The sequence below is a fragment of the Nesoenas mayeri genome, assembly GCF_963082525.1.
Source record: "Nesoenas mayeri genome assembly, chromosome: 2".
Classification (NCBI taxonomy): Eukaryota; Metazoa; Chordata; class Aves; order Columbiformes; family Columbidae; genus Nesoenas; species Nesoenas mayeri.
In genome coordinates, this window is record NC_137543.1 from 103,454,313 (window position 1) to 103,479,038 (window position 24,726).

The 24,726-nt window shown below is 40.6% G+C and overlaps 1 protein-coding gene across 1 annotated transcript in view; it reads left to right on the plus strand.

Annotated features, from left to right (window-relative positions):
• TNS3 (tensin 3) overlaps positions 1-24,726 on the plus strand; it is a gene marked incomplete at both ends in the record, with an annotated part of 226,390 nt that overhangs the window by 24,596 nt on the left and 177,068 nt on the right. The window contains 2 exon segments of the mRNA XM_080340298.1: positions 23,896-23,907; positions 23,911-23,940. Coding sequence (XP_080196424.1) covers positions 23,896-23,907; positions 23,911-23,940 — 42 coding nt within the window.

The following is a 24,726-nucleotide window of genomic DNA, read 5'->3' on the forward strand; positions in this document are numbered from 1 at the left end:
CCATATCTAAGATGTTCTGAAACAGGGGTAAAAACTCCTATCTCCAAAATTTTTGGAAGTATTTTAATCCTAAAATGAATACGTAGAGATGTTCCTCCTTGTATGGTGAAGGCAGTGGCTGACATGATGGGACCTACAAGAACTGGGCATGGGTTAAAATTGATGACTAATTGTTAGAAGTGATGGCAGTGTTATTTACTCTAACAAGGAATATAATGAAGATGAGTGACAGGATATCTGTAACAAGGAGTAGAAGGTCAAAAGGATTTAAAACAATGGACATATACCTGTGAATGTCAGCATCCTTATCTAAACTAACTTGGTAAGCCAGCAAAGTTTCACTCTTTGGTGTTCTGAAAGTGAACTAGCTAATTATAGTATGAAAACCACACCTCTACTCTGGAAGTTGCCCACCACCCAAAGAAGACCTCTGCCCACTCAACATGCACAATGAATTTTTAAGGCACTGTAAATGAAGGCGAGAACATGTAAGTAGGGGTGCATATGTGTTAGAAAGGAGGGGTTCCATACAAACCGATGTATAAATAACCGAAATCTTGGTAACTGGGGATTTACCACCTATCACCCATCTCTGCACAGATATGAAATAAACAAATATCTCAACTCTATGTGTTATTCAGCTTTTTGCACACTGGGTAAAAGAACTCAGATTTTTGGGACAACAACATTATGCTAAGAAGCATTGTTGCATGTAGTTGTAAAGTCAGTCTACTTCACTGTATGTCAGTTTCAGTGATAACTCCCTGAAAAATGGCAAGATACTTTGGATATCAGACTAAAGACATGGATTTAATTCTACCTCAAGTCACTGGTATTGGGATAAACTGTTCCCACTCTCATTGCTAATGCAGCTAGGGATACGCTGTAAGCATATGCTGTTATGTGATCTATGCAAAATAAGCTGTGACCTTAATACAGCTCTTACTGAACAAGTGGCTGGTTTGGGTGATTATTGAAACTCCAAACTGAAATGGTGCTTATTTAGCATTATTGGCATTTCAGCTATTTCATCAAAATGCTGAACTTTCATCAAAATGACCAAATGAGTCTGGATGGGCTGAGTCTCTGATGGTAGAAGTAACCTCTGTATTCAGTAACTTCTGCTGTTGGAAGTACCTTGGCGGAACAGTAGCAGGTAACTTGTACTTGCACTGCTCATTAAACCTGGCCCTGGGATCTAAACCAAGGAAAAGAAAGTAGCTTTCCTTTGGACAAGGCCATTCCCTTTCTTTACTTGAGTTTAGTTTCAGATATATCATTACCAAATGTTGAACATGAAATCTCCCTTCCACTCCTATACCTATAAATTACAGAGCAGTAGTTAGAAGAATTCCTTAGGGCACAAGAGTTAAGGCTGCATGGTGTGCACACTTGAGGTTTCTGTGGCCACATCTACAAACAACAAATGTTGTGTTTTTTATCTTGTTTCCCTCAGGGAACATTTTTTGTGTAATCTGGTTAAATGGTACAAGGATTTTAAATATGTGTCTGTATAAATATATACCTAGAATTTATCCCCAGGCTGACATATGAATAAATTGTTAAAGGTCAACAGTTGCCTTGTTGCTGAGCCAGTAGTAAGAGGCTCTCTTCTGATGAGCCAAAGAGTTATGCTTTCTTAGTTATTTTCACTCAGATAAGTTATGTGAATGTGACTGAAAAGTGCTCTTGAAATTCGTTAAGGTGCTACCTAACATATCTCAAGACGTTTGATGCTCATATTGTAACTTACACCTAGCATGCATCATGGCGACCTGATAACTTGTCTTCAGATGTTCTGTGAAGTTACAACACTGTGATCTCAAAACACAGTGTTTGGTGTGTTTCAACTTGAGTGATGTATCTTTTTATGGTGGCTTTTAAAAATAGAACCTTAGAAGCCCACCAGGTTTCCTTTTCTAGACCCTCTCTCCTCCACTAAACACATTAAGCATTGCTGTGGTGAATGTTAAAGAAGAGGAAAAGCCTCAGAAAGAACAGTCACAAAAATCTGAGTCATGCAGTTAGGCTTACCACTGTATGTTTGCTGTTGCAGTAGACATAGGAATGATCCAAAAGAGCCATAAGCTGGACCGAGCTTGAAAGAATGTGAGATAATGTCCCTTATTTTAGGCTTAGTTCTGTTCTCTGTACTGAAGAGAGAAAAGTACTGTACCCAGCTCATTTCAGTGGTGCTGCTTTTGGAGTAATGTGAAATCAGGAAGATCTGGCAGTCTGTAAATTAGACAAACATCAACTATTCTCTATGAATTTTGCTGACACAGGCAAACAAGAAGGTATCTCTTGCCCATAGTAACTTTCTGTAGTTCTAAGCAACATCTTGTTCTGCCTGTAGCTTTGAGAAAGTGGATGTGCTTAGCTATATTGTTCATTTTATCATGAGTCTTGTAACAGTTCCATGTTTTAACGAAGTGTTCTGAAGGCAAGTAAATAATAAATTAATCTCAGTTTTGTTTATAATGAGGAAAGTTCCTGGTTCTGGATAAAAGCTTGAAAATGCAAACTCTCCAGGATTACAAAGTAGATGGCAAAGAAAAGGAACTAAAATGAAGTTTATTATCGATGAAGTGGAAGTTAGCCTCAGAATTTTGTCTTGCTCTACATTATGAAGTTGTAAAGTTGGAATGGCACAGCTATGTCAACTGGGAGTCCTTTTAGGGGAAAAAGAAACCAAAATTTTTCTAAACTGATCAAGCACTGCTGGCAAAGCCTCAGTGGAGATAGAGGCCTCCTGGCAGAAGAATAATTATTTTTGTGTGTGTCTCGTATTGTTTGTATAGGTGAGCAGAAGAGAGCCTTCAGGCCAGCACAAACTAAGTCTGAGCTAGAAAGCTGTGTCAGCCTAGGTGGGCCAAAAGTATGGGCTCCCAAGCTCTGCCCAAGAAGGTGAGGTGTTTCGAGGTGCCCGAAAGGACATAGTTCATGCCAGTGCTTCCTGCCACTTACTATAAATAACGTCTCTGTCTCCACTTGTGTAAGAGTGGCATAATCTACCAGGTAGGCAGAAAGCAACTTTTCAGAAAATTCTGTTGGGAATGCTGAATTGTAAGAAGGCGGGATTTTTTGTCATAAGCACCAAAGAGGTAGTGAAATTTTTAAAACATTCCCCATACCTATGACAGATTTCAATGAGAGATTTTTGTTTTGTTTTGTTTTCTATACTATTTTTTTCTTGGCTGGTACTATGCTGAGATTTGGTACTGCACAAATAGCTGATGTGATCTCCTGTGCTTTATAATTGATGCTATGCTAAAACTTTTCCTGCTTCTCATTGAACTCTAAGAGTTTTGCTTTGTCTTTCAGAGTTCAGTGGAAGTCGTGGGAAGACACAATGGGCTTATTTGTGTCTCTTGTTCACACAGGATAATGCTGTTCCTCTGTTCTATTTTGTTATAGCTAATTGGAGATACTTTTCCTAATTCATTGTGACTACAGTTATGTTACTGCAACTCTCCTGAATTCATTGGGCAATGTAAGCCCATGCCGGACTTGAATTTGGTGTCTCCTCTCACCCTATATGATTCGAAGTGGGGAGGAAAGGACTATTTTGATTTATAAATGGTGGAGTATGGAGGAGAAAGGATACAGGAGTTTGACACAGATTTGGTGCCTGGACCTTGGAGGCAGACATCTGTCAACTCACAGGCAGCTATTATATAAACAATTTGGTCTTATTGCATCTCCCTTTCATAATGTACATTTAGAGGTCAGGTTCTGCTCTTTGGGACCTCTTCTTTGAATCATGCCATTGTGAATTAGAAATAAGACATCATATTCCCTGAGGAGAGTAACTAGCCCTACGGTCTAAGTGAACCATAGATGAGCTGTTCAAATCCTTAATGCTTTCCTACAGTTGACACTATAATGAAAGCTGAGGAGACTTCCTTAAATTGGAGATGGTATTAGGGCTGCAAAAAGGAACCAGGTGATAGTGGCGTCACCGGACAGATTTAGGCTCTTTGGGGCACAGCCATTGGTTTTATATATTGCAGAGACAGAGCATGCTCCGGTTAAGAATGCATAATTTTAAGAAAACCCTTGGTTAAATAAATTTCCTGTTTATAGTATTCAAATAGTGTGTCTCTATTTACCCTTATCGAAAGAGTCAAATTTTCAAATGAATGCCTGAAAAACCAATTCTCTAGCTCCATATTCTGGAAAGCAGTGGTGGCTAACCTGCAGTCCCTGAAGGGTCTAAATGGACATGTAAACTCATGGTTACTCATACACAAGGTATTGTATGGGTTCATGGATAATTAGTAACTGATACTACTGGACCATAAATGAGAGGTAGGATGCTATGCACAGGCTTCGAGAAAGCTTGCTTTCTTGTTTGGTTTAAGGAAATCTACCCATTTCCCCTAATAATTTGTGTATATACGTAGTCATGTTGTTCATAGGCACAAACCAACAGATTCCGTCTCAGAGCTGTTATCTCAAAACAAAATTTCTCTACACATTGTTCTGAGTTGAGCCCTGTTTCACTGTGTGAAGAAGAGAGGTGGAGGAGGAGGAATATATAATTTTGAAGCTCCTGTGCCACCAAAAAAAAAGACCATCACCAGTGCTTAGAGTACACAAGAAGCGACGTACTGGGGTTTGATAAGGCATGTGACAACATTATGGTCTTGGTTCTTTGTTTTCTTGAACTTTGTGTAGCCAGCTGCAGGAATTTTTATATGCTCTGCACTAACCTTCCAGTCACGTTGCACCGAGTATATGATACAGGGCATTTGATTCATCGTTGCCTTCCATCACAAGAGCTGAAGAATTGTGCAACTGATCCCTGTGTGTGGAAGTTCTGTCTGAGTCCTATGAGAGGAACTGATTGAGTTCTGAGAAAAGTATAAAGCAGCAATGGTTTTGCTTTTCATTTAGTTCTCTTTCCTACCAGTTTCTCTGTATCAAGTAACACTTGACTTCCTTCACTCAGTACCACCAGATTTGTGTTGAAAGCTTCTTCTGGAACTGGAGTTTTTTTTCAGAACTATAGTAGTGCTAGTATATGTTATACAAAGAACCAGTTATACAATGCATTAGAGGCTTTTTTTCAGCCTTCACAATTTCACTTTTACACTTGCCAATTGCAGTATTTCTCACTAGTTTCTTCTTAATACTTTTTTTGTTCTTTCAAGAAAAACAAAAAGGAGGAACAGTTCTAGCAAACTGGAGAATAGCAAAATGTTTATCGGATAATGTTAAGTACCAGGCATTTTTTGTTAAATCACAGGGCATTAACTATTGGATTATATGAATAATTACACATACAGTGTTCATTGTATCATAACATAAATGAGTTCTACCTTAAAACTGTGTAGCCCTACTTTTTATGGTTATTTTCAGCATGCCTATACTATCCTGTAGTGGGTGATGTAGACAGGCCCTTCTGCCTTGCATGCTAATAACCTAATGCAGTAATTTAGTAGGAAAATGTGGTAAATAAGTACAAGGAGAAAATGTTGTAAATACTGTGCAAGATTCTTGTCCATTCTTCATAAAGAATCAGAGTACCAAATGGGAGTCAGATTAATGGTAGATTTTTCTGCAGCATACTGCAGGCATGGACTGAAGTTATTCATACAGTTTAAAGAGATTTTGTGTTTCTCTCGTGGCTTTGTACCAATTGAATGTTTCAGAAGGTTAATGTAGATTGATGTTTCATTGTCGTGCCTGTAACACAACCACTGGTGTGTTTGATCAGTAAGTGGATTTAATGTGAGCTTTTTGACCACCACAGAGATCATGTTCTGTACCAGTAAGTCAATGATGGAAAATAGGTCATGTGAGTTGATTCTTAGAACATAGAACATGGGGTTAAACATGGTTAATCAGTGTGGTAGCTTGGGCACTAAGCCACAATTTCATATATTTTTCAGAGTTGACATATGTGGGGGCAGTTCTGTAAACAGTACTTGAATTAGATGATTTTTACTTGTATAGCACTGCAGCTATTAGGATTTGTTTTACTGAAAATGAAAGAAAGCAATAAAACCTAGTTACCAGAGAACTTTTTGCAAATAAAAATGTAAGCACTGGTAATTTTTTTTCCACTGTCTTCTTGTGAAAATAATGTTAAGCTCTGAAGTTCAAGCTAAGTTTGAAGTTGTTTCTTACTGTCTTTTGTTAAGATTAAGCTATCATCTGAATAAGATAGTTTCCTAGCAGTCTCTTCCAAAACAGAGCAGTAGGTTCTGGGAATTGCCTGACTTGCAGATGTGTAGAAAAGTGCTCCTGAAAGTAAACTTGGTAAACTGCTCATATGGGAAACTAATGCACATTTTGGCAGTACACTGAGGTACTGATTATAATTTATTTTTGTATTACCAAAGTAATCCATGAATGGCTTTCTCTTCTCCTGAGGAAACCAATTGTTTTGCCTTAGATCTGATACAAGAAAATCAGGACCAATGAGTTGAATATTCTCTTATAATAACCATTGAGGGGGTTTTTATATTGTTGTTTCTATAAAGTACTTTACTTATTTTACAACTCTTTCATTATAAAATACTCTAGCAGCAAAGTAAAACTTTATTGCCTGTCTTTGTTATCTTGGGAGGAGACCTTACAAATGAAAAGTGAAATTGTATTGCAGCAAAATGAGTGTTGCAGGAAGAACAGTGAGACGAGTACAGACTGGGATTTAGTGGTGGTTGTTCATGCCAGAATACAGAGCTGCTGGGGAGGCATTTATGAAACACTGTAAATTCTTATGCTACTGTTTATGGTACATAGCTTTAAGTAGCTCCAAACTGTTATTTTATGATCTCTGACACTGAAGTCAGACTACAAATTTGTATTAAAAGTCTACCAAGTTTTAAGAGCCTTTAAAACCATTTTTCTGTGCCCTGATTTCAGCATAACTCACTCTGCAAGTTCTTGGTTGCTGACAAGAGTGGACTGTCAGTTTCAGCTCAGTGATGATCAAATAACAAGTCCCTCTTCTTTCCCATTTAAAAGCTTTATTTGTTTACATGATACGGTACTCAAATTTGGGTGACTCTGTAGAAGCCAGTAAGAATAAACTACCATGCAAAATCAGGGGCGACCACCAGTGTGTAAAAGGTATGAGTCACTATCATCACTCCTCTTACTCCATTCTTTGGAATTTTTAAAAGTGTTTGTGGTGTCATTAAAGTAGAATGCAAGACTATTTTGATTAGCAGGTTAGCTTAGCAACTCCCTTCACAAAGCAGATTGTTTGATTCAGTAGGTGTGTATCTGAGATGAATGTTTAACTTGATCATTGACTACACCTCCAGGCAGGTTCCAATACATTTAAAGCTCTTTAAAACACACATATTTTCTCTCTGTTTACCTATTCTTCTCCATTCCTAGGAAGAGTGGGGAGAGGAGAAATTCAGAATATAGACGTGATAATTAGGGGCGTAAACATATAACAAGATATTGTTTGTCAGAGCCATGTGTTATAAAATGTAAACAATATGCAGTTGCGCTAAGCTAACACTGCGGCAGTAACCCTACCTACTGAACTGCCTGAGATTGAGTCTTCATATTGTATTGCAGGTGGAATACAAAAATAAATACTTTTTAAATTTGGCTAGTGTCATTTATGTGTAAAAATACATGCATCTGCAAGCTGGTAGCTGCATATACATGAAGTATTGCCAAAGTGCAAGCATTTCAAAATTGTGTCAGATCACATGATAGTTTAGATTTTTAAAAATATAATATTTTCTGCCTTCTTTCCTTTGGGTTCAAGTTTTGAAACTTCCTCTTGCAAGACAGAAGCTGATTGTAATTATTTTTTTTTGTTTTGTTGGTGAAATTTTCAGGTAATCATATAATCCATGTGATGGGGCTTTAAGAAAAACACCAAATGTTGTGACGCTTTGAACAGGTTGATTGTGTGCACCTGTGCACTGCTGATTAAGAGCGCGATCCAATTCCTAGAATCTCTTGGCTTGATTTAGGGACACGTCAGGTATTATTTAAACATGAGCCATACAGTGGGGTCATGCAGATGGCGTTGATCCAGCAGGAAGTTTAAGACAAACTGTGTCTCACAGAACAGTGAGATGCACATGTCTAAACGGTTTGTAACACATGTTCTCTTTCTCTGCTTGGCACAAAGAGAGTGAAGAGATTTAAGATGTGATGATGAATAAAGGATTTTTATTATGTCTGGCTTCTAAATATGCTGGAGCTTTCCTAGCATTTCAATATAGTTTTGTCCAAGCATGTCTGGGACCTAGTTTGTCTTCTGTTTGTTCAGAATTTGTTATATTGGTATCTCTCAGTAAGTAATGGATCTGTATTTGAATGTCATTGCCTTCCATGTGGTCACCTGTCTGCCTATTTCCATATTATGAAGCATTGCAAAGAACAGTCTTAGATTTGAACTTTGAAGTCCAGCTCTAGATCTCTAGAGACCTTTGTTTCTTAGGGTCCTTTCTTCCTCAATGCAAAGGATTTGCAAATATTAACCACTGCATTGCCTAAATCAGCCAGGGGAAAATGCCTAGGGCTAGAATGGGCTGGCTGTAAATTCTGCCTCTAAGAGTACAGGAGTTAAGTGTCTATTCCTGCTTACGACTCACTTCCATGACCTTGTTTTTGGATCAAGCTATAGCTCATGTCAGTACGGATATGCCATTTACATGAGGTCCTAGTCATAAGAGGGACATTCAAATCCTTTCATTTGTCTCTAGTGATGTGTGTCCACCTCTCATGTGAGGCCCCAGCTATCAGCTGATAGCGTGATCTGGGTTAGGCATCTCAATCCTATTAATTAAATTCCACTTTGCTTCAGTGCTTTTTTTTTTTTTTTTTTTTTTAATAATGGAAGGAATGAGCCTTGGGTCCTGCCTGTTTCATCGAAGTTTTAGGATTACTTTGGGGATGAAATTCTTCACTGTAGAAAGGACATGAACTCTAATTTCTTGCATCTAGATTGAGACTTACACATCCTGAAATGCTGAGCACAAGGACAGTCGTACCTCTGTCTCCTCCCTGCACTGCTCTTTGGCTTTTCTTCACGTCATGTAAGTTACCCTATTCTGCAAGTAGCAGCAGTGATCCAGCAGGTACAGAGGACAGTGCCTGGTTTGTGGATCCTGCAGGAACTCCAGCTGCGGAGCTGCCCTTTCTTGAGCTACCTCGAGGGAGAGGTAATTATTAGTATGTAAACAGCACAAATGTCAGCACAGTAAAGAACTGTACTGGCATGAACACGTGTACACAGAGACTCTATGGCAGTGGCTGAGCTGTGGTTTTGGGGATCAGCCTGGCACCTCAGATGCTGCGCTGAGGAATGTAGGCTGGTGCGGGCACCTCAGCACCCAACTGGTTTTGGCTTCGTTGCTGTGGCTGCTTTGCACGTGGCTGCCCAGGCTGCTCGGCTCCCTGCGCTGCCGCAGCCATGGCGGGTCGGCCGGGAGTGCTCGCGTCCCAGGAGCTGCGGCTCCCCGCTGCAAGAGAGCTGGGGCACAGGGCGGAAAAGCGCAGACTTGTAGGGCCCTACGGGTTGGCGGCGCTCCCCTCGGCCCGGAGACCCCAAGCGACGAGCCCCGCAGGCGGGGAAGCAGGCCTGTGCCGGGGCCGCGGGGGCAATCGCGCCAGGTAGCAGGGCCGAGGGGGCGGTGTCGCCGCCGCAAAGCAAACGCAGCGGGGAACGGCCCGGCGGGTCTGCCCCGTACTTCTTCCCCGCCTCCTTCTCAGCCTCGATCGAGGCGCTGGAGATTTCTCCCCGGCGGGAGGGACCGTAGGAGATACAAACAAGTGTGCGCGGCGCTGGGGGAGGGGGAATCGCTGCTCCCGCTCTTCAGCCGGGCTGCCCTGCGCTGCCGCCGAGTCGGGAAGCGAGGTAAACTTGGGCGGCCGTCGGGAACCGCAGGAGTGGGAATGCGCCCGGCCGGGGCGGCGGCGTGGGGCTTTGTTGCTGGTGGGGCAGAGGAGGTCCGGCGGGGGGAGGGAGGGGTTGAAGAGAGGCGGTAGAAGTGGGGCCAGCCGTCGCCGGGCTGATCGCGGGGAGCGTTAGGGTGGGGAGGGGCGTTGTTCCCGGCAGTGGGCTGGGGCCCCCCCCGGGGCCTGTCTGCCTCCCCTGGCGGTGCGGGGCAGGGGGAAGGGATCAGGAACGCTGTCCGCTGGGAGCGCGTTCAAGGGTTGGTGTTAAGGGGAGGGCAAAGGTGGGGGAGAGCCGCCGCGGGAGGGCAGGATGGCGGCGGCGGGCCAGGAGCCGCGCCGTCCGCAGGCAGAGTCTGGCCGAGGGGCCAGGAAGGCGCTCCCGTGACTCTCAGTGCTGGGCAGCGTAGCGGCAAGGTACGCGGTTCTCTCATGGAAACTTACTTAAACCTGCGGGCTCGTCAGGCGGAGGAAAGCCCCTGGTGCATGGCCGAGGTGCGTCCAGCAGCGCGGAGCCGCCGCTCCACTCTCGGCTTCTGGGGTCGCCGTCCTGTGCCGGCCCCTGCTGAAGCTACCCTGATACCCTGAGTCGCTGCAGCGCATCTGTTCGGTGTCCGTGATAAATGGGCTGTCTTTGGTAGCCACTCAAATCTCTCTGGATGCGCACCTTCTAACTGTTGGCAGTGGCTTGCCATCACTAGCTAAAACTGCTAGCTGTCTTACAGAAGCGTCAAAATCTCTAGTTGTTTACCGATGTTTTTCTTCAATAAATGAGCCTTAGGGAGGATTGAGGTTCAGGATCTTTGTGTGTGTTCTGACATTTGGATTGGGTGATAATTACATTTTATATAATTTGAAATGCTCTTATGTTATTTTCTTGTGTTGAGGAGTGCCTGGTGGTGGTCATTGCATTTGTAATATTAATATTAGTGTTTACATTTTACTAGGTATGAAATGAAATAGTGGTAAGAGCCACAAGGGCTGTAGCTGTACGAAGGAGATTTTGGATCTGTTTTATGTGATGTTTGATAGGAAACTTCTGGATACTGCTCAACACCATGATTGATTACAGATGTACTAAGCTGGCTAATTTTTAAAAGAAACTACTGCAGTTAGTTAAGCTTATTGTATAGAAGGCCAAGTGTGGCTTTTGATGAAACTAATGAGATTCTTGATGACTTTGAAGCTGTGAAATAGAGCCTCGGAAATATTGGAAGTAGCATTTTTTTCATCCTATATGGCCAAAACGGGGTTTTTGTATGTAGCAATTAAATTGATTATTTCTAATAACTAATGTTTATTGAAAAGCTTAATTAGTCATTTAATTTGTTGGAAGTACAGGTGCTTATGAATCAGTGCTATGTTGCTGAGAGTTTTAGGTGAGTTAAAACAGTCCATTTGACTTAAGCATAGATGTGTATGTGCCACAGAAAATGATTATTTAGAGAAGGTGGTGACCACAAGTGGTTTAATCAATGTTCTTTGCAATCTCTGACTTAATCCAAAGTACCTTTCTGCAGTTCACGTTTTGTTTTACTGAACAACTGTGATATTTTGGGATATCATTACTGTTGGCATTGCCTTCTTTGGCCTGCTCTTGTTTCCTTGTCATACAGAAAATATTTATAGCTGGAACATAGACAAAAGATCCCTGTCTGGGTTCTTTTTGTGGCTGTGTTGCTTGCAGAGTGGCACGTGAGTCCATCCTTCATGCTTCTCTCTCTCTTTGACCATGAGCTCTGTGACTGGCAGAAGATGTGGTATCATTGAGATAGTGATATAATAGCACAGAAGATTGGAAGAATACAGCAATTCCTTTTGTCTCTGACAAAGCTGATGGAGAGTTTCTTCATTTCTTTGATACCTGACTTTCCTTCTCTGGACACGACCAAAATGACAGAGAATGACGTGGTATTTTGGAGCAACTGGTGAGGCTTATTTGAGCTAAATGTTATTAGTATAATTACTTGTGTGTCTCCTAAACATTCTCTTCAACAAAATTAAAAACAGAGGTGGTAACCAAAATAGCAAGCAGTGCTAAAATTGCAAAACAGGTGTAATGAAGGAAAACCAAATGTGGTCAGACATTTGCAATACAAGGAAATTAATCTAGAAGTTCCTAAACATACTGCAAGAGGCGTAATGGTTGGTTAGGCCTTTTATTTTAAGGCTTAGAGTTCTGTTTTATTCCTATTAAGAATTTCTAGTGGTGTTTTTTTGGCTGCCAGTTGAAGAATCAAATTATTAACTCATTCACACACTGGAAGAATCTCTTGATCCTTACAGAGTACCTCTTGAGATTGAGCACTCATTACAATGGTAGAAATCGTACAATGTGCCTTAGCCACCAGCCTCACAAAATGGGTCAGAAATGTACAGCTCTGTTTTTTTTGGTGGAGGAGAAAAAAGTTCTAAAACAGTGTGCACGTTGATGTTTGTCACGGTGTTCTTGAGGTATGAAAAATGCTATGTATTGCTGTAAGTACAGCTTTGCCACACTTTGGGCCTCTAAGTACAATCTAAAATTTTTCATGGGTAAAATTTTTCATGATTCCTGATACTGACACTGAATCACTGAGTAAAGTTGGCAAGATCACAGTGGAAGTGCTTATCCAGATGTTAAGTAAGGTACTCATTTACCTTATGTTGATGGTTTAAAAATTAAAATTAATTGCTTGAGTGAAATAGGACTGTGGAGTGATTCCCGTTGTTTGCCATTCAGAAATGCCAGACTTTTTTAGCACTACAGTCGATCGATAGGCTAAGGCTGACCAACAATAAGTAAGTGAAGCCTAGAAAAGAAGAATATTTGCAGGTCAACTTCAGCTTCTATGCCTTCCATACTGAGGGCTCAAGTACAGGACTGAAAGTAAGCAGAAGTTACCAAATCCTGACGAGAGTCTTCACGTATCAATTACATACCTGAGCTATTGCTGAAGAACTTTCTCGTGGAAAATCCCTCTTTATGGGATTCTCCAGCCATGAAGGTAGATGTGCGATGTGTGTGATAGGAGAGGTGGGGGAACAGGAGTGAGTTAGTGGCTCAAGCTTTTTGTTTGTTTCTTCTGGCCTCAGCACCTTTGCGGCTGGAAGGTGAGAAGCAAGACAGGTAACCATACAGCTTCTCCATAAGTCGGTTTGGTCCCTGCTTAATTGTTTCTTACACAGCAGGCCTGTGACAGGGATTTGCATGTAAGTATTTGCAGGTGTGAAGCAGCAAATTATTTTAGTGAGGGTAGAGAATAAGGTGGGGGGGAGCAAGCATCTTGGAAATGTTGAAGCTATTAAAGTTTGGGTAGGCTAATGTTCCCAAAGTGAGGCCTGCCACTTGATGGTGAATGAAAACTGAGTTTCAGAAAAAACAGCTTGGGAGATGATGTTTTGCGCTTGGGGATAGAGCAGCGTGCTACCCTACTCCTTGCAACACCCCAGCACTCTGACAGGAATGTACTTCATTGTGGTTTCTGAAAGTGGCAGAATAAACATAATAAGCTATGTCTGGTAAGTGAGGGACTGAGGAGGTTTTCTTACATTTAAAGTACCTTTATGGAAGTGTGGGAGAGTCTACAGTGATAATGGTAATGCACTTTATACACGTACGTGCTCCCTCTACCACTTGATTTGGTAGTCTCTTGTATCGATACATTTCACCGTGCTTTAAATTTGCTGCTTTTTTTTTTTTTCTTTCATAATTTAAGAATATAACTGGACTTGCATGCTCAGGACTTAAGTTCAGGAAAGGTCTATAGCTGTTCTGTGCTTGATGTATTAAAGGCAGAATTTCCATAGCCTGCAGGGTCTGTTGTAGTGATCTGCCAGTGATAGGAAATTAGCAGTGCCTTGCCTCACAGGGACTAGGTGTTCACCTTTCTTTTTTCTTTTTTTCTTTTTTTCTTTTTTTTTTCTTCTACCCATGCTACTATCTAATTACCCTGTGGGTGCAGACCTGTGTGATAACAGAATTGAGATAATGAATTGCTTGAGGCATAAGGTGACAGATTGATTTGCGGTAATCTCACAGACAGGTGTGTTGATGCAGCCTGCTTCCAGTGCAGCTCCACTGGAAAAGATCTGAGGAAATTAAGCAGCCTTGGAGACAGAGGAAGGGAAAAGGCTGTTATGTCTTTGTAGTTCTTTAAGCTATGCAGATGCTCTCTAAGCTTTGGGGATGGCAGAAAGAGGATGTTAATCCATTTAGGAATGTATTTATCTGTGATTTTGAGGAATGAGAAAGAGAATTGTGTTTCAGGAGCAGTCTGTTAGGTTTACATATTCAGGAGACAATGCTAGAGCTTAGCTTTTTAATGTAATCTATCAGTCCTGCATTGATTTACTGAAAGACAAAGGTGGTGATATCTTTGAAGCCTTAACCACAGAAACAAGCAAAAAGAGTAGGGTTGAGGTAATCTTTTTTTCATCCGAGTTTGTTGACAGCTGTGTGGCTGTGGACAGAGTGAAAAAGTGAGTGACCATGACTTTAACCTGTATTTGCTTTCAATTAAAATGATGTGTGTTTGTTATTTTTTTTTTTTTTTTCCTAATTTTAGTTAGGTAAAGTGTGGAATCCTGCAACATAACTGAATACGTAGTTCTTCCTTTTGTTGAAAAACATCATTAGACCATATATAAAACTTACAGTGTACCATGCTGCTCTCTTGTCCCTTGCCTGCCATTTCTCAGATTATATGCTTTGTGTAAGCACATTCCTGCTGATCAACGGAAGTACTGTATTTACAGCTCTCTTTTTAGTTGAAGTAAAATGGGTTGCCTTCCTTCTTCCATAGGTTCTTTCTATAATTGCCGTGTTTCTACAGCTAGTACTACTGAAATTCTTTTGAGAAGGTAAAAAGAAGCCACTAGTGCGTCATTTGATGAAGGATATTTACATTTGCGTAATATTGTATTGTGGTATACAAGGGTCTCTGCAGTAATATTTTTCTCTAGCAGTGTTTATTGGCACCAGTAAAGTGCATGTTGCATCTTTTGTCTTTCAGCATGAAAATGTCTCAGATAAAATCTTCAGGTTTTTGCAAGGTTTCTTGGTTGCCATATTAGGGTGCTTTTGTGCCCTAATCACCCATATTCATCCCAATTAATACATTTTGATGCTTTTTCTGCCCTCAGGTTTCTGTATCTCTGGTTCAGTGATTCAGCAGGTGGCTGCAGTTGAAAGTGGCCCAGGGGACACTTCTGTCTGGTTTGCCACCTTTTCTGTGGAGGGGGTGAGGAGGGCCCAGACAGCTGCATGTGAAGTTCTGCATCTCCTTCTAGCATGCTGGTCAGTGTCAGGTTGCTGCTGTTGGTTCTTGTCCACCCAGAAGTGGCTGCCTCCTCTTCCTTCTGTCCTCTGGCAGCTGCAGTGTCAGTAGCTCAGTCAGTCCCCTGTGCTGTCTGACATAAGTCCTGTTTCAGGGCAGCAGCTGGGTTTGTAGCGGCCAGGAGAGATGACTTGTTGCTTTCGGGCAGAAAAAGTGGTTGGAAGGATGAGTGGAATTGGGGGCATCTCACTGGGAGGGAGAAAAGTTGGTTTTGGGGTCTGAGGTTAGATGCTTGTAAATAGCCAGTGTTGGTGGAGCCAGGAAGAGACAGCTACTGTAGCAGTGTGTTTGGGGTGCTCATCTGCAAGGTATTAACAGAAGCCAAGGAGAGCAGGAGCTTGAACCTGAGCCTACCGCATCACGGGAGGGCGTGCTGGCTTAGGAGTCCCATGGTCTTCTCTCTTTGTATGCTGTGTATGCAGACTCTCCTATTTCTGCTTTGATGCTTTAACACGAAGTGGAATTGCTGTACCAGGAGAGACTGAGAGGTACCCTGGCCAGGCATAACTCAGGCATTCCTGGCTATTTGATCCCAACCACAAGCTAATGCATTACTCCACTAGAGGTTTCTTCTGGAGGTGAGGTTTTGTGTGGTGTGTAACTTGCAACTCTACAAGTGTTGGGCTCTGTGCCACATCGTTGGCATCTTTGTTCTTTGCCCTTCCTGTGGCTAGCAAAGAGGGAGACATGATCTGTGTTCCACAGCCTTATATGAGTTTTCCCTAAATTGTAAAGAAATTAGTCATGGAAACACAACTTGAGTGCTTCCAAGCTTTTGTTTTGTATAACGTTAATGATTAATAGGTGACAGCAGCTTGTTATAGGATATTTTCTGAGCAGTCAGTGTCCTGAAAATAGTAACTATGAGAGCAAAGGATATCTTTGTGTGTATTGTGTGCTTGTACATCTGGGAACATGTGATTTCCTGAACATGTGTTAGGTTTTGTTTACCTGGTGTATGAGCCTTTCTGTAGGGTTTGCAATCCAAATGTAATTTCTTTATGAATTGTTGACTTTGTACTTTTGCCAGCTTATGGGTCATTTACTCTTTTTTTTATTACATATGTATGAAGAAACTTCAGCTGCCTGGATTTTGTTAACAAACAGTTTCATTCAAGTTTGATGAAGCAGTTGTTATCTGATTTTAGTTGATAAACAAACAACCTGTTGCTATGGCCAAGAAGTGAGAGCCTGGAACCTGACTAGGCCTGTGGTTAAATTCATTGCTGTTGATTTTACTATGTAATTAATTTGTGCTTGAAAAAACTTCTGAAAACACTTCCTTATGAACACAAGGTATCTAACTGATTAAAAGTAAGCCTTTCCTGATGTGTACTACCTTTTTTTGGTAGTCATTCACTTACTCTTGCAGCTATCAGCAACTCTCACCATCAGAATTACTTTTATTTCCAGTTGAGTTGGATTTGATTTAGAAGATAAAAAGTCAAGTACAATTTATGACTTACTACAGCAGCTCTGGGGAAACCTAGCATTTCCAGTGAAAGTTTCAGTAGATTAGGGTGATCAAACTCTAGGAGAAGGGTGTATGTTTTCAGTAGTAGGCTGAATTTTCAGTAATACGTTTTTAAATTAGTACATTTCAGTCAAAACACAAAGATTGTTTTTGTTTTTGTTTTTGTTTTTGTTTTTTTAAATTACTCTGCTTTCTCCTGTCTAGTCCAAATACTGGATATTTTTGAGCTGTAAGGTTGTAAGCATCTAAAATACTGTTATTGTATCTTGGCTGCTCTTGCTCTTTGATTATGGTTTGTTGAAAGCAAAATTGTATTTTTCAAATATCAGCAATACACCTGTTTTAGAAGTGCATCTTCAGTCCGTAAGTAAAATATGCCAAGTAAATATTGAAAGTCTCATATGCTTTCTATATGACTCTGTGAAGAGATGACTGACAAATGTTCTGTAGTCATATTCAAAAAAAGAGTTCCATGTTTTGTGCTTTTAGTAACCTTGCAGGTGTTCCCTTTCAGCAAATACTCAGCAGTGGCCTTGCTGCAGCTTCAATCCAGTTGTTCAGCAGTTCAGCATTATTTGGAGAGCTTTTTTTGTTCTTCAGTATTTTTATGGATGCCAGTATTCCTTTACTTGTCTTATTTCTTTTTGTCTTATATACTGTGGTTACTTGAAATTAATTAACTATCCTGCCACTCCTTTGTTTTTCTACTGTACAAAAGCATATTGAAGTGGGTGGGCTTCAATCTTAAGAGTCATCTGTCTGTATTAAATTACATGCGCTTCAAGATGCTTGAAGATGGGGCACAGGAAGAAATAAGTTTAATTCTGGCTAGAAACTTAATTTTCTTCCATAGAGTTCTTGAATTTTGAGGCTTAAAAATTTTGTATTTTCAATCTAATATTTTGCTTTCACTTCTGTGCCGCTTCATGCGATATGCTGCATTTGCGATTTTTTAATTTATTTATTTATTTATTTTTTTGGCAAGTACTCAACTTTTCTCCAAGTAACGGCTTTCCTGAAGCACAATACTTTTATCATTAGAGTTGAAGTGCATAATGAGATTTGTAGTTCTCTCTAAAGAAACTAATCTCTAGCAGAATTATACCAGAAGCCAGCTAGAACTCCATCCCCCAGGAAGCACAAGAGTAGCGGGCCAAAATCTTTTTGGCTTTTGCTATGAGTATTCTTTAGTCAAATACGTGGTTCCTCTGCTGTGCGAAGGTACTTTGAAGAAAACAGTAGTTTTTAAAAATGCGGTTTTGACTCTTTATTTCTGTGTAACTGAAACACTTTGTTTCCTGTATACATGCAGTTACTCTCAGTTTTCGTTTTGAAATGCAGATGCTCATTCTGTCCTGAAGAGAATATAGCTATTCTTTTTGTGTCTCAAAGGCGTAAAGTGTTTCAACAAGCTGACCTTTCCTGAAAGCGGAGGGTAGGTTATGAGGCACTCTAGCTTTGATTATGACCTGCAGGAGATAGTATGCTACTCCTCAAGACAGGAATTTTGGGAGCTAATTGGGAAAGAGTGACTGTGTCCAGCTGTGACACAGGGAATCTGCAAGTACAGAACAGTACTTCTGGGGAAAATGAGGATTGAAATGTCAATTGATAGTCTAGTTTAAGATAATAGTATCAAAATAGTCAGTGATCTTACGGTTAAAGAGACGTGTTGTCAGAAGGCACTGATAAATAAACTGAAGCATCTTTGAGAATTGTTTTTTAATGGCTTGTGCTCATTTGAGAAGGGGAAAGCACCTTGTCATCCCTAGTTTAATGGATTAACACTTAATATACATGCCCAAATGAGCTGGTTAATACCTTATCTGTGTGCTTTTATGTGAAACTGTGTACCCTGCAGGTGTGAGATTTTATGAAAACAATTTCTCTGCTTAACAGAAATCATGGTTAGGCTGAACTGATCTGAAATGTGAGTAATGGCTTTTCTACATTTTAAGTTTTTGTTGTTGTTGGTTTTGTTTGTTTGTTTTTTAAGAATGTAGTAGCTAATGTTTGGAGCACAGGACTGAAATTCAAGCAAAGCAGACTTTAAGTGTTCTCTCTGTCACTGACTCATGCTGATATTGTCACCATTAACATAGCTTGAAGCATAAAATCATACACAGTGAGAGAGTTTGACGCTCAGCTTCACTGGGATCCCTTTTCTGTCTTTCTGGAGGTGATAATGTTCTGCCTCTTGCAGAGCAACTTCAGGTTCTCAGGTGTCATCTGCACGGTGATGCCTGTTGTTGCTTAAAAGGATGGAATTGTGAATCCTGTGCTGAGGGCAGGGCGGTGGGTGCTACTGCGGTGGGAGAGGAGGATGGGAAGGGCTCTGCCTGCTGGGCAGCCCAGTGCTGTGTGCTGCCTTCTTCTGGTGGGGTGGGCAAGCTCTTGGTGGGCAGAAACCCTCGTGGTTCCTTCAGAGTTTGGAGTTTAGGAAGAACTGTGAGCTGGAGGATCTTGTTGCTCTGAAGAATCAGACCCTGATTTATCTTTTGTGATGACACTTCTGAGCTTTGAGTTGTGCTTCTCTGCTTTCAGCTTGCATTCTGAGTACTGTGAATGTCGTTCCTTTCCTGGGCATCTTGGAACAATTTCCTTCTCCTTCAGGTCTTTCAAGGAAATGGACTTGTCTTTTACAGTTTGCTCATAGAGGGAGCATTGCCTGTATTAGCATTTTTTGGTTGTTCGGTTTACTTGATTTGACTTACCCTTGTGGGTGCTGTTTGTAGTTGTTCCCTAATGAGTAAGTGCTCTGAAGACCTGTAAAACTGAGAAGGGAAAAACATTTCAAAACAGAGTGGGAATGATCAAGCAGGCACAATTTTTTTGCTTTGTTGTACTCGAAGTGGTGAGGGAAATGAAGCATGTGTGCAGAGCAAATTGAGGTTTTCCGATGAGTCATTAGCAATTTTTGAAAGCTCTCAGAGAAGTTTGTTCTCAGAAGCAGCTTGCTCCATTCATTTGTTAATGACACCAAATTGGAAACCAGTTTTATTTGTTTACCATGGCCATGAAATTTGCTGTACATGCTATTTGGTGAGTTTCAGTTCAAGTGACTCTGACTTACTTTATTCAGAACTCAAGTTCTGCGTTTTCCGAAAGAAAAGTTTTTCATGAATATTGAGTGCAACTTCAGTGCAATATGACTGATACAGTGAAGTGTTTTAGGTATAGCTGGATCCATTAGTTAATGAAGAAATTTAATTATTGGAAAAAGCTTGACTTCACCTGAATTTACAAGAATACAAGAATTTTTTTTTTTGGTACGTGCTTTAGCAGAGCAAGAATTTCTTTTCAGACCCTCTCCAAATCATAATAGTTTTCAGCTTGCCTAAGAGCAAGGTATGCAATAGTTTAACATCACAGATGCCCTTTTAAGATCTAAACTAAGGTATTATGTAAAATGCAGTTGAGCAGTGGCAGCTCAATTGTGAATAATGTCCTGGAAATACTAGAAAAACTCTCTCTCATCATGTGTATATTTGCTTTTCGTAACGTCTTTAGCTTCTCACATGCACTTTTTCATACTTATAAAGCAAATTTACTTCAAATAATCTGTTTTACAGATGATAGATATTAGTTTAACTGTATTAACATTTGGAAAGGACTGACATATCTCTGTGTGATGCTGCTGCCATTTCCAACCTGAACCTGCCATGCATCTTTTTGATGAAGCATGGTATCATGTTTGATAGGCAATGGGGATAAAATTGTCTCTCAGCTATCTGCATGTACGTGTCTGGGGAAGGAGGGGGAAGGGGAGAGAACATAGTCTTTCAAAGACAAAAGGAGGGTGTGTGTATTCTGAGGAGAATCATATTAATCTAAAAGAGCTAGATGCATGCTTTGAGCTTGACTTTTTGCTCTGGGAGGGACTGGAGGGATATAGTGTGTGTGCGTGGAGGGGGAGGTGGTGAATATTCCTGGAGGGGATTAATTTTGAGGTGACTGAAACAGACACTTTGATCCTTTCCATCTGCAGGTTGGCTTGTTTTAGCTTGTTAATATATGGATGGCAAATTCCCTCCTTCCTTTTATGTTTGGAAAATTGCTTATAGCCCACACATGGCTCTGTAACTGGGGAGAGATTTGTTTATTCTTGCCTGCAGGAAGATGTTTCTCTGCTGAATTGGAGTTCCATACTAGATAGAGGGAATGTAAGAATAATGGAGATGGGAAGCAGGGCTACGTAACTCTTCTTTCAGCTATGATACATGAAGAAATGGCTACTAATCCATCTGTGTTTGCATCTAGAATGTATTCTGCAGGATGAGGGAAGTAAAATTGCTCAGTAGGGCTCTCAACCTCTCCTGTGTCTCAGTGTATAACAGTGTGGTTGCTGGCAAGATGTGGATTCTGCCCCTCTGCTCTCATGAGACCCCACCTGGAGCACTGCATCCAGCTCTGGAGCCCTCAGTACAGGAAAGACATGGACCTGTTAGAGACAGTCCAGAGCAGGCCACCAAGATGATCAGAGGGCTGGAACACCTCTCTTGTGAGGACTGGCTGAGAGAGTTGGGATTGTTCAGCCTGGAGAAGAGAAGGCTCTAGGGAGACCATATTGTGGCCTTTCAGTACTGCAGAGGAGCCTATAAGAAAGATGGAGACAGACTTTTTAGCTGGGCCTGTTTACATTAGGACAAGTGGTAATGGTTTTAATCTAGAAGAAGGTAGATTCAGGGTAGATGTGAGGAAGAAATTTTTTGCAGTGGCTGTGGTAAAATAGTGGCACAGGTTGCCCGGAGAGGTGGTAGATGCCCCATCCCTGGAAACATTCAAGACCAGGCTGAATGAGGCTCTGAGAAACCGGATCTAGTTGAAGACGTCCCTGCTCATTGCAGGGGATTGAACTAGATAAGCTTTGAAGGTCCCTTTGAACCCAAACTATTTTGTGAGTCTATGGATACTGTATAGAAGCCTAAGTGAGATTAGGGACGTTTTCTTCATCAGTAATCTGTAATAGTTAAACACCTTCACAAACATCCTCAGTTTTCTTGTTTATTTCAATTTCAGATATCTTAAATACAGGTAGGAATGTTTATATATATTTAAGTGACCTGAAAGTAGACAAGCCTTTGATGACATCAAATATGCTCTGTTTCTCAACCAAACTTATTAAAGATTGTTAAACTTGTGTTCTTTTGAATTTGTATGCCCTACCTCCCCTCAACTTGCTCTTTTAAGTCAAGATTTTCCAAAACTACCAACATTTTCTTCACTCTGGATTTTTTTGGAATTCTGCCTGGGTGTTTATCTTGTAGGTAAGATAGCACTGGTCAGTTTGAGAGATTTGATCTCCTACCTCTTCCCCACCCTAGAAGGTGCTTTGGAAAGGTTTGTGTGTGTGCATGTGTTGTCTGGAACTTTCAGTCTCTGTGAGGGTATATTATGCCACAAATGACGATTTTATTTCTTGTTCAAGATAGAAAATAGCAGCACGTAACAGCAATAAGCTTATAGTATTTATTTAGTGAAATTTTTCCCTGTGTTGTTTATACATCTGCATTTAAAGATTTTTAAGGGCTTGCTTTGGCTTGTAGTGTTGCCTTTCTCTCTTTGTTATTTGAAGGTCTCACAGAATTTTGTTCATAAATGTGATTGGCCAAGAGGTCTGGCCACATTCAAAGATGAATAATGTCAGTCTGTCCTCAGTTTTGGTTAGATGCAACACTAATCACTCATCTCTCTACTTTTGTAGTGGGTGGCCCACAGTGGCTGCTTTGGGATCCTGAGGAAAGGGTACAAGGACTCTTCTCACCTGCCTCACAGAGGCCTTTTTAAAAGAAACTGTGGGCATGGTTTAATCCCCCTGAACTCAAGATGACTTTTTGTCACCCACTGGTGGCTGGTCCTCTGCTAGCAGGAGTTTGTGTATTTGAGGTTGAATTTGACTAAACCAAGTGAAGTGTGGTTTTTTTCTGTCCGAAAGGTCTTGCATTTGACCTCCATAGGTGATATGGTAGTGAGTTGCATGAAACAAATCTTAATCTCATTTCAGGAAGCCATGCATTTGGGGAATACCTCATACAAACCAAGAAGTCCATAAGGAGTCCTCTCCTTTCATGGAAAATGCTTCCATGACCACATTCAGTCATTGAGAGACAGTTAAACACAGCCATCCTCCGAAGAAGCAAAGCAATAAAAGATCTTAAATTTTCTGCAAAATATCAGTATGACAAGATGTTTCATTTAGTCCGAAGGCATCTCTCTGTACATGTAGGACATGCAAGCAGCAAAAACAAAAAGGCATCTGTATGTTGTTGTACAGGTATTATACAATTAATATCTTGTGTATATGTGCATGTTTTGCATGGAAAAGATTAATTTGTCATGCCTGAGTGTATGAAGTACAGTAGTTCAGGTTACTAAATTCCAGGATTTGGTTTGACTTAACTCTAGAAGATTTTATGGCTTATTCTAAGAAGAAAACACTAAGCTCTGCCCTTCATTTGCTTGCAGAATGAGATTTCTTTGTTTAAAAGGATTTGCACTAGTGTTGATGTCTCACTACCTCTTCTGTCAACAGTGAATTTTGATTTTGATTTCTGTAGTTCAAGTTGCCATCATATGTAAACACAACGTACTAGTGGCTGTGTGAGGGACTGCATGGGGACGAGTTGGAGTCACGTGGACATGTGGTGAACTGTGGCCTGTTAGGTTGCTGGGGTGATGAAAGAAGAACTGAACTGTTTCTAGAAAGTGAAAAGATGGAAAATTAATCGTAGCTAGGGGAAGGTGTCAACTACAGTCAGTATAGTAATAAACTTCGAATTGAACTTAACTTGAACTGAAAACTGTTTTGAATGGTTGTTTGGCATTTTGCTTTCCTTTATGTATCATTATTGTCCCTCTCCCACCCTTTCCCCATTAAACTCAATGCAGAGCTAGACTGGAATAACTTCAGTCCCTGTGGGATCTGAAGCAGGACTGAAATGAAATGTTGAAATCTTGCCTTGATCCTCTGGTAATAATATTGGGAAGCTTTTTCAGATGCTTAGGGAGACATTTTTATTGCTTACTTAACTGTTGTTTGGAGTACAGAGAAGAAATGGATATACATAGAGCACACCCATGTGGCTGTGTAAGGGTTAAATGCTATTTAAAAATTGTTTTAATGGAGGGAAAGAGGTTTCTAATTGTAGTGAAGTATTTTTGGAATTTGCCCTGTCAGTTAGTAATATTTCACTAATTAAAGCAACCCTTTGTTTAAACCAGGCTGACAACAGTTAGTCTGGAGATTTGGCTGGTGGACAAACCAAGGTATGTTCATTCTTCGGCAATTCAACCCATTTTATATGCTGATGTTTCTGAAGTAATGCTTTTAACTTGGAAGAAGGTAATCACATCTGTGAATTCTTTGTGGTTTCTCTGCTGCTAAGGGTTGCAGCCTGTAAACAATTTTATTGCCTTAAAGCCTTGTGTATAATGAAAATGAAGAAATAAAACAAGCATACAAGCACTGGGCTCTTTATAGCTGGAGGCATCAGGTTTGTTTGGCAAAATTAAGGGATTATAAATTTTTGCTCAGAGAATGTTAGCAAGAGGTGGTTCTCCTCTCTCTTGTTCCCTTTCTCTTGTGTATGCTCTTTCTTAGGAAAACAGTATATGTTCTGACTGTGGCTTGGTCAGTAAGGCTTTATGTGTTTGTGGAAAAGTGGGTTCTCATTTGGAAATTGTACATTTGCTGTAAATGAGGGGAAAGAACTACATTGATATGTAGTGTCAGGTTGAACAAGAAAAACAGACTGAAAATTTTACAGCTTTTCCTGCGCTGAACTGCATTATATGAAAAAAATCACTTAAGACGAAAAAGCCAACACAAATCTTGAATAGCTGACTGTACTGGTTTTGTACTGGTATTGCTGATTGCTCTTAGTTGCTTGGTTTTGTCAAGTGGCTTGGTGCTTGTAAAGAAGCCTACTTTGACAGATCAAAGATCCTGAAAGAGTAAAACTTCTGACTGTCCTGGCATTTTGAGTGAAATTCACTGAGGGATGAATACCTGCTGACTAATACTGTTGTCTAGACTGAGACTTGGTAGCTTTC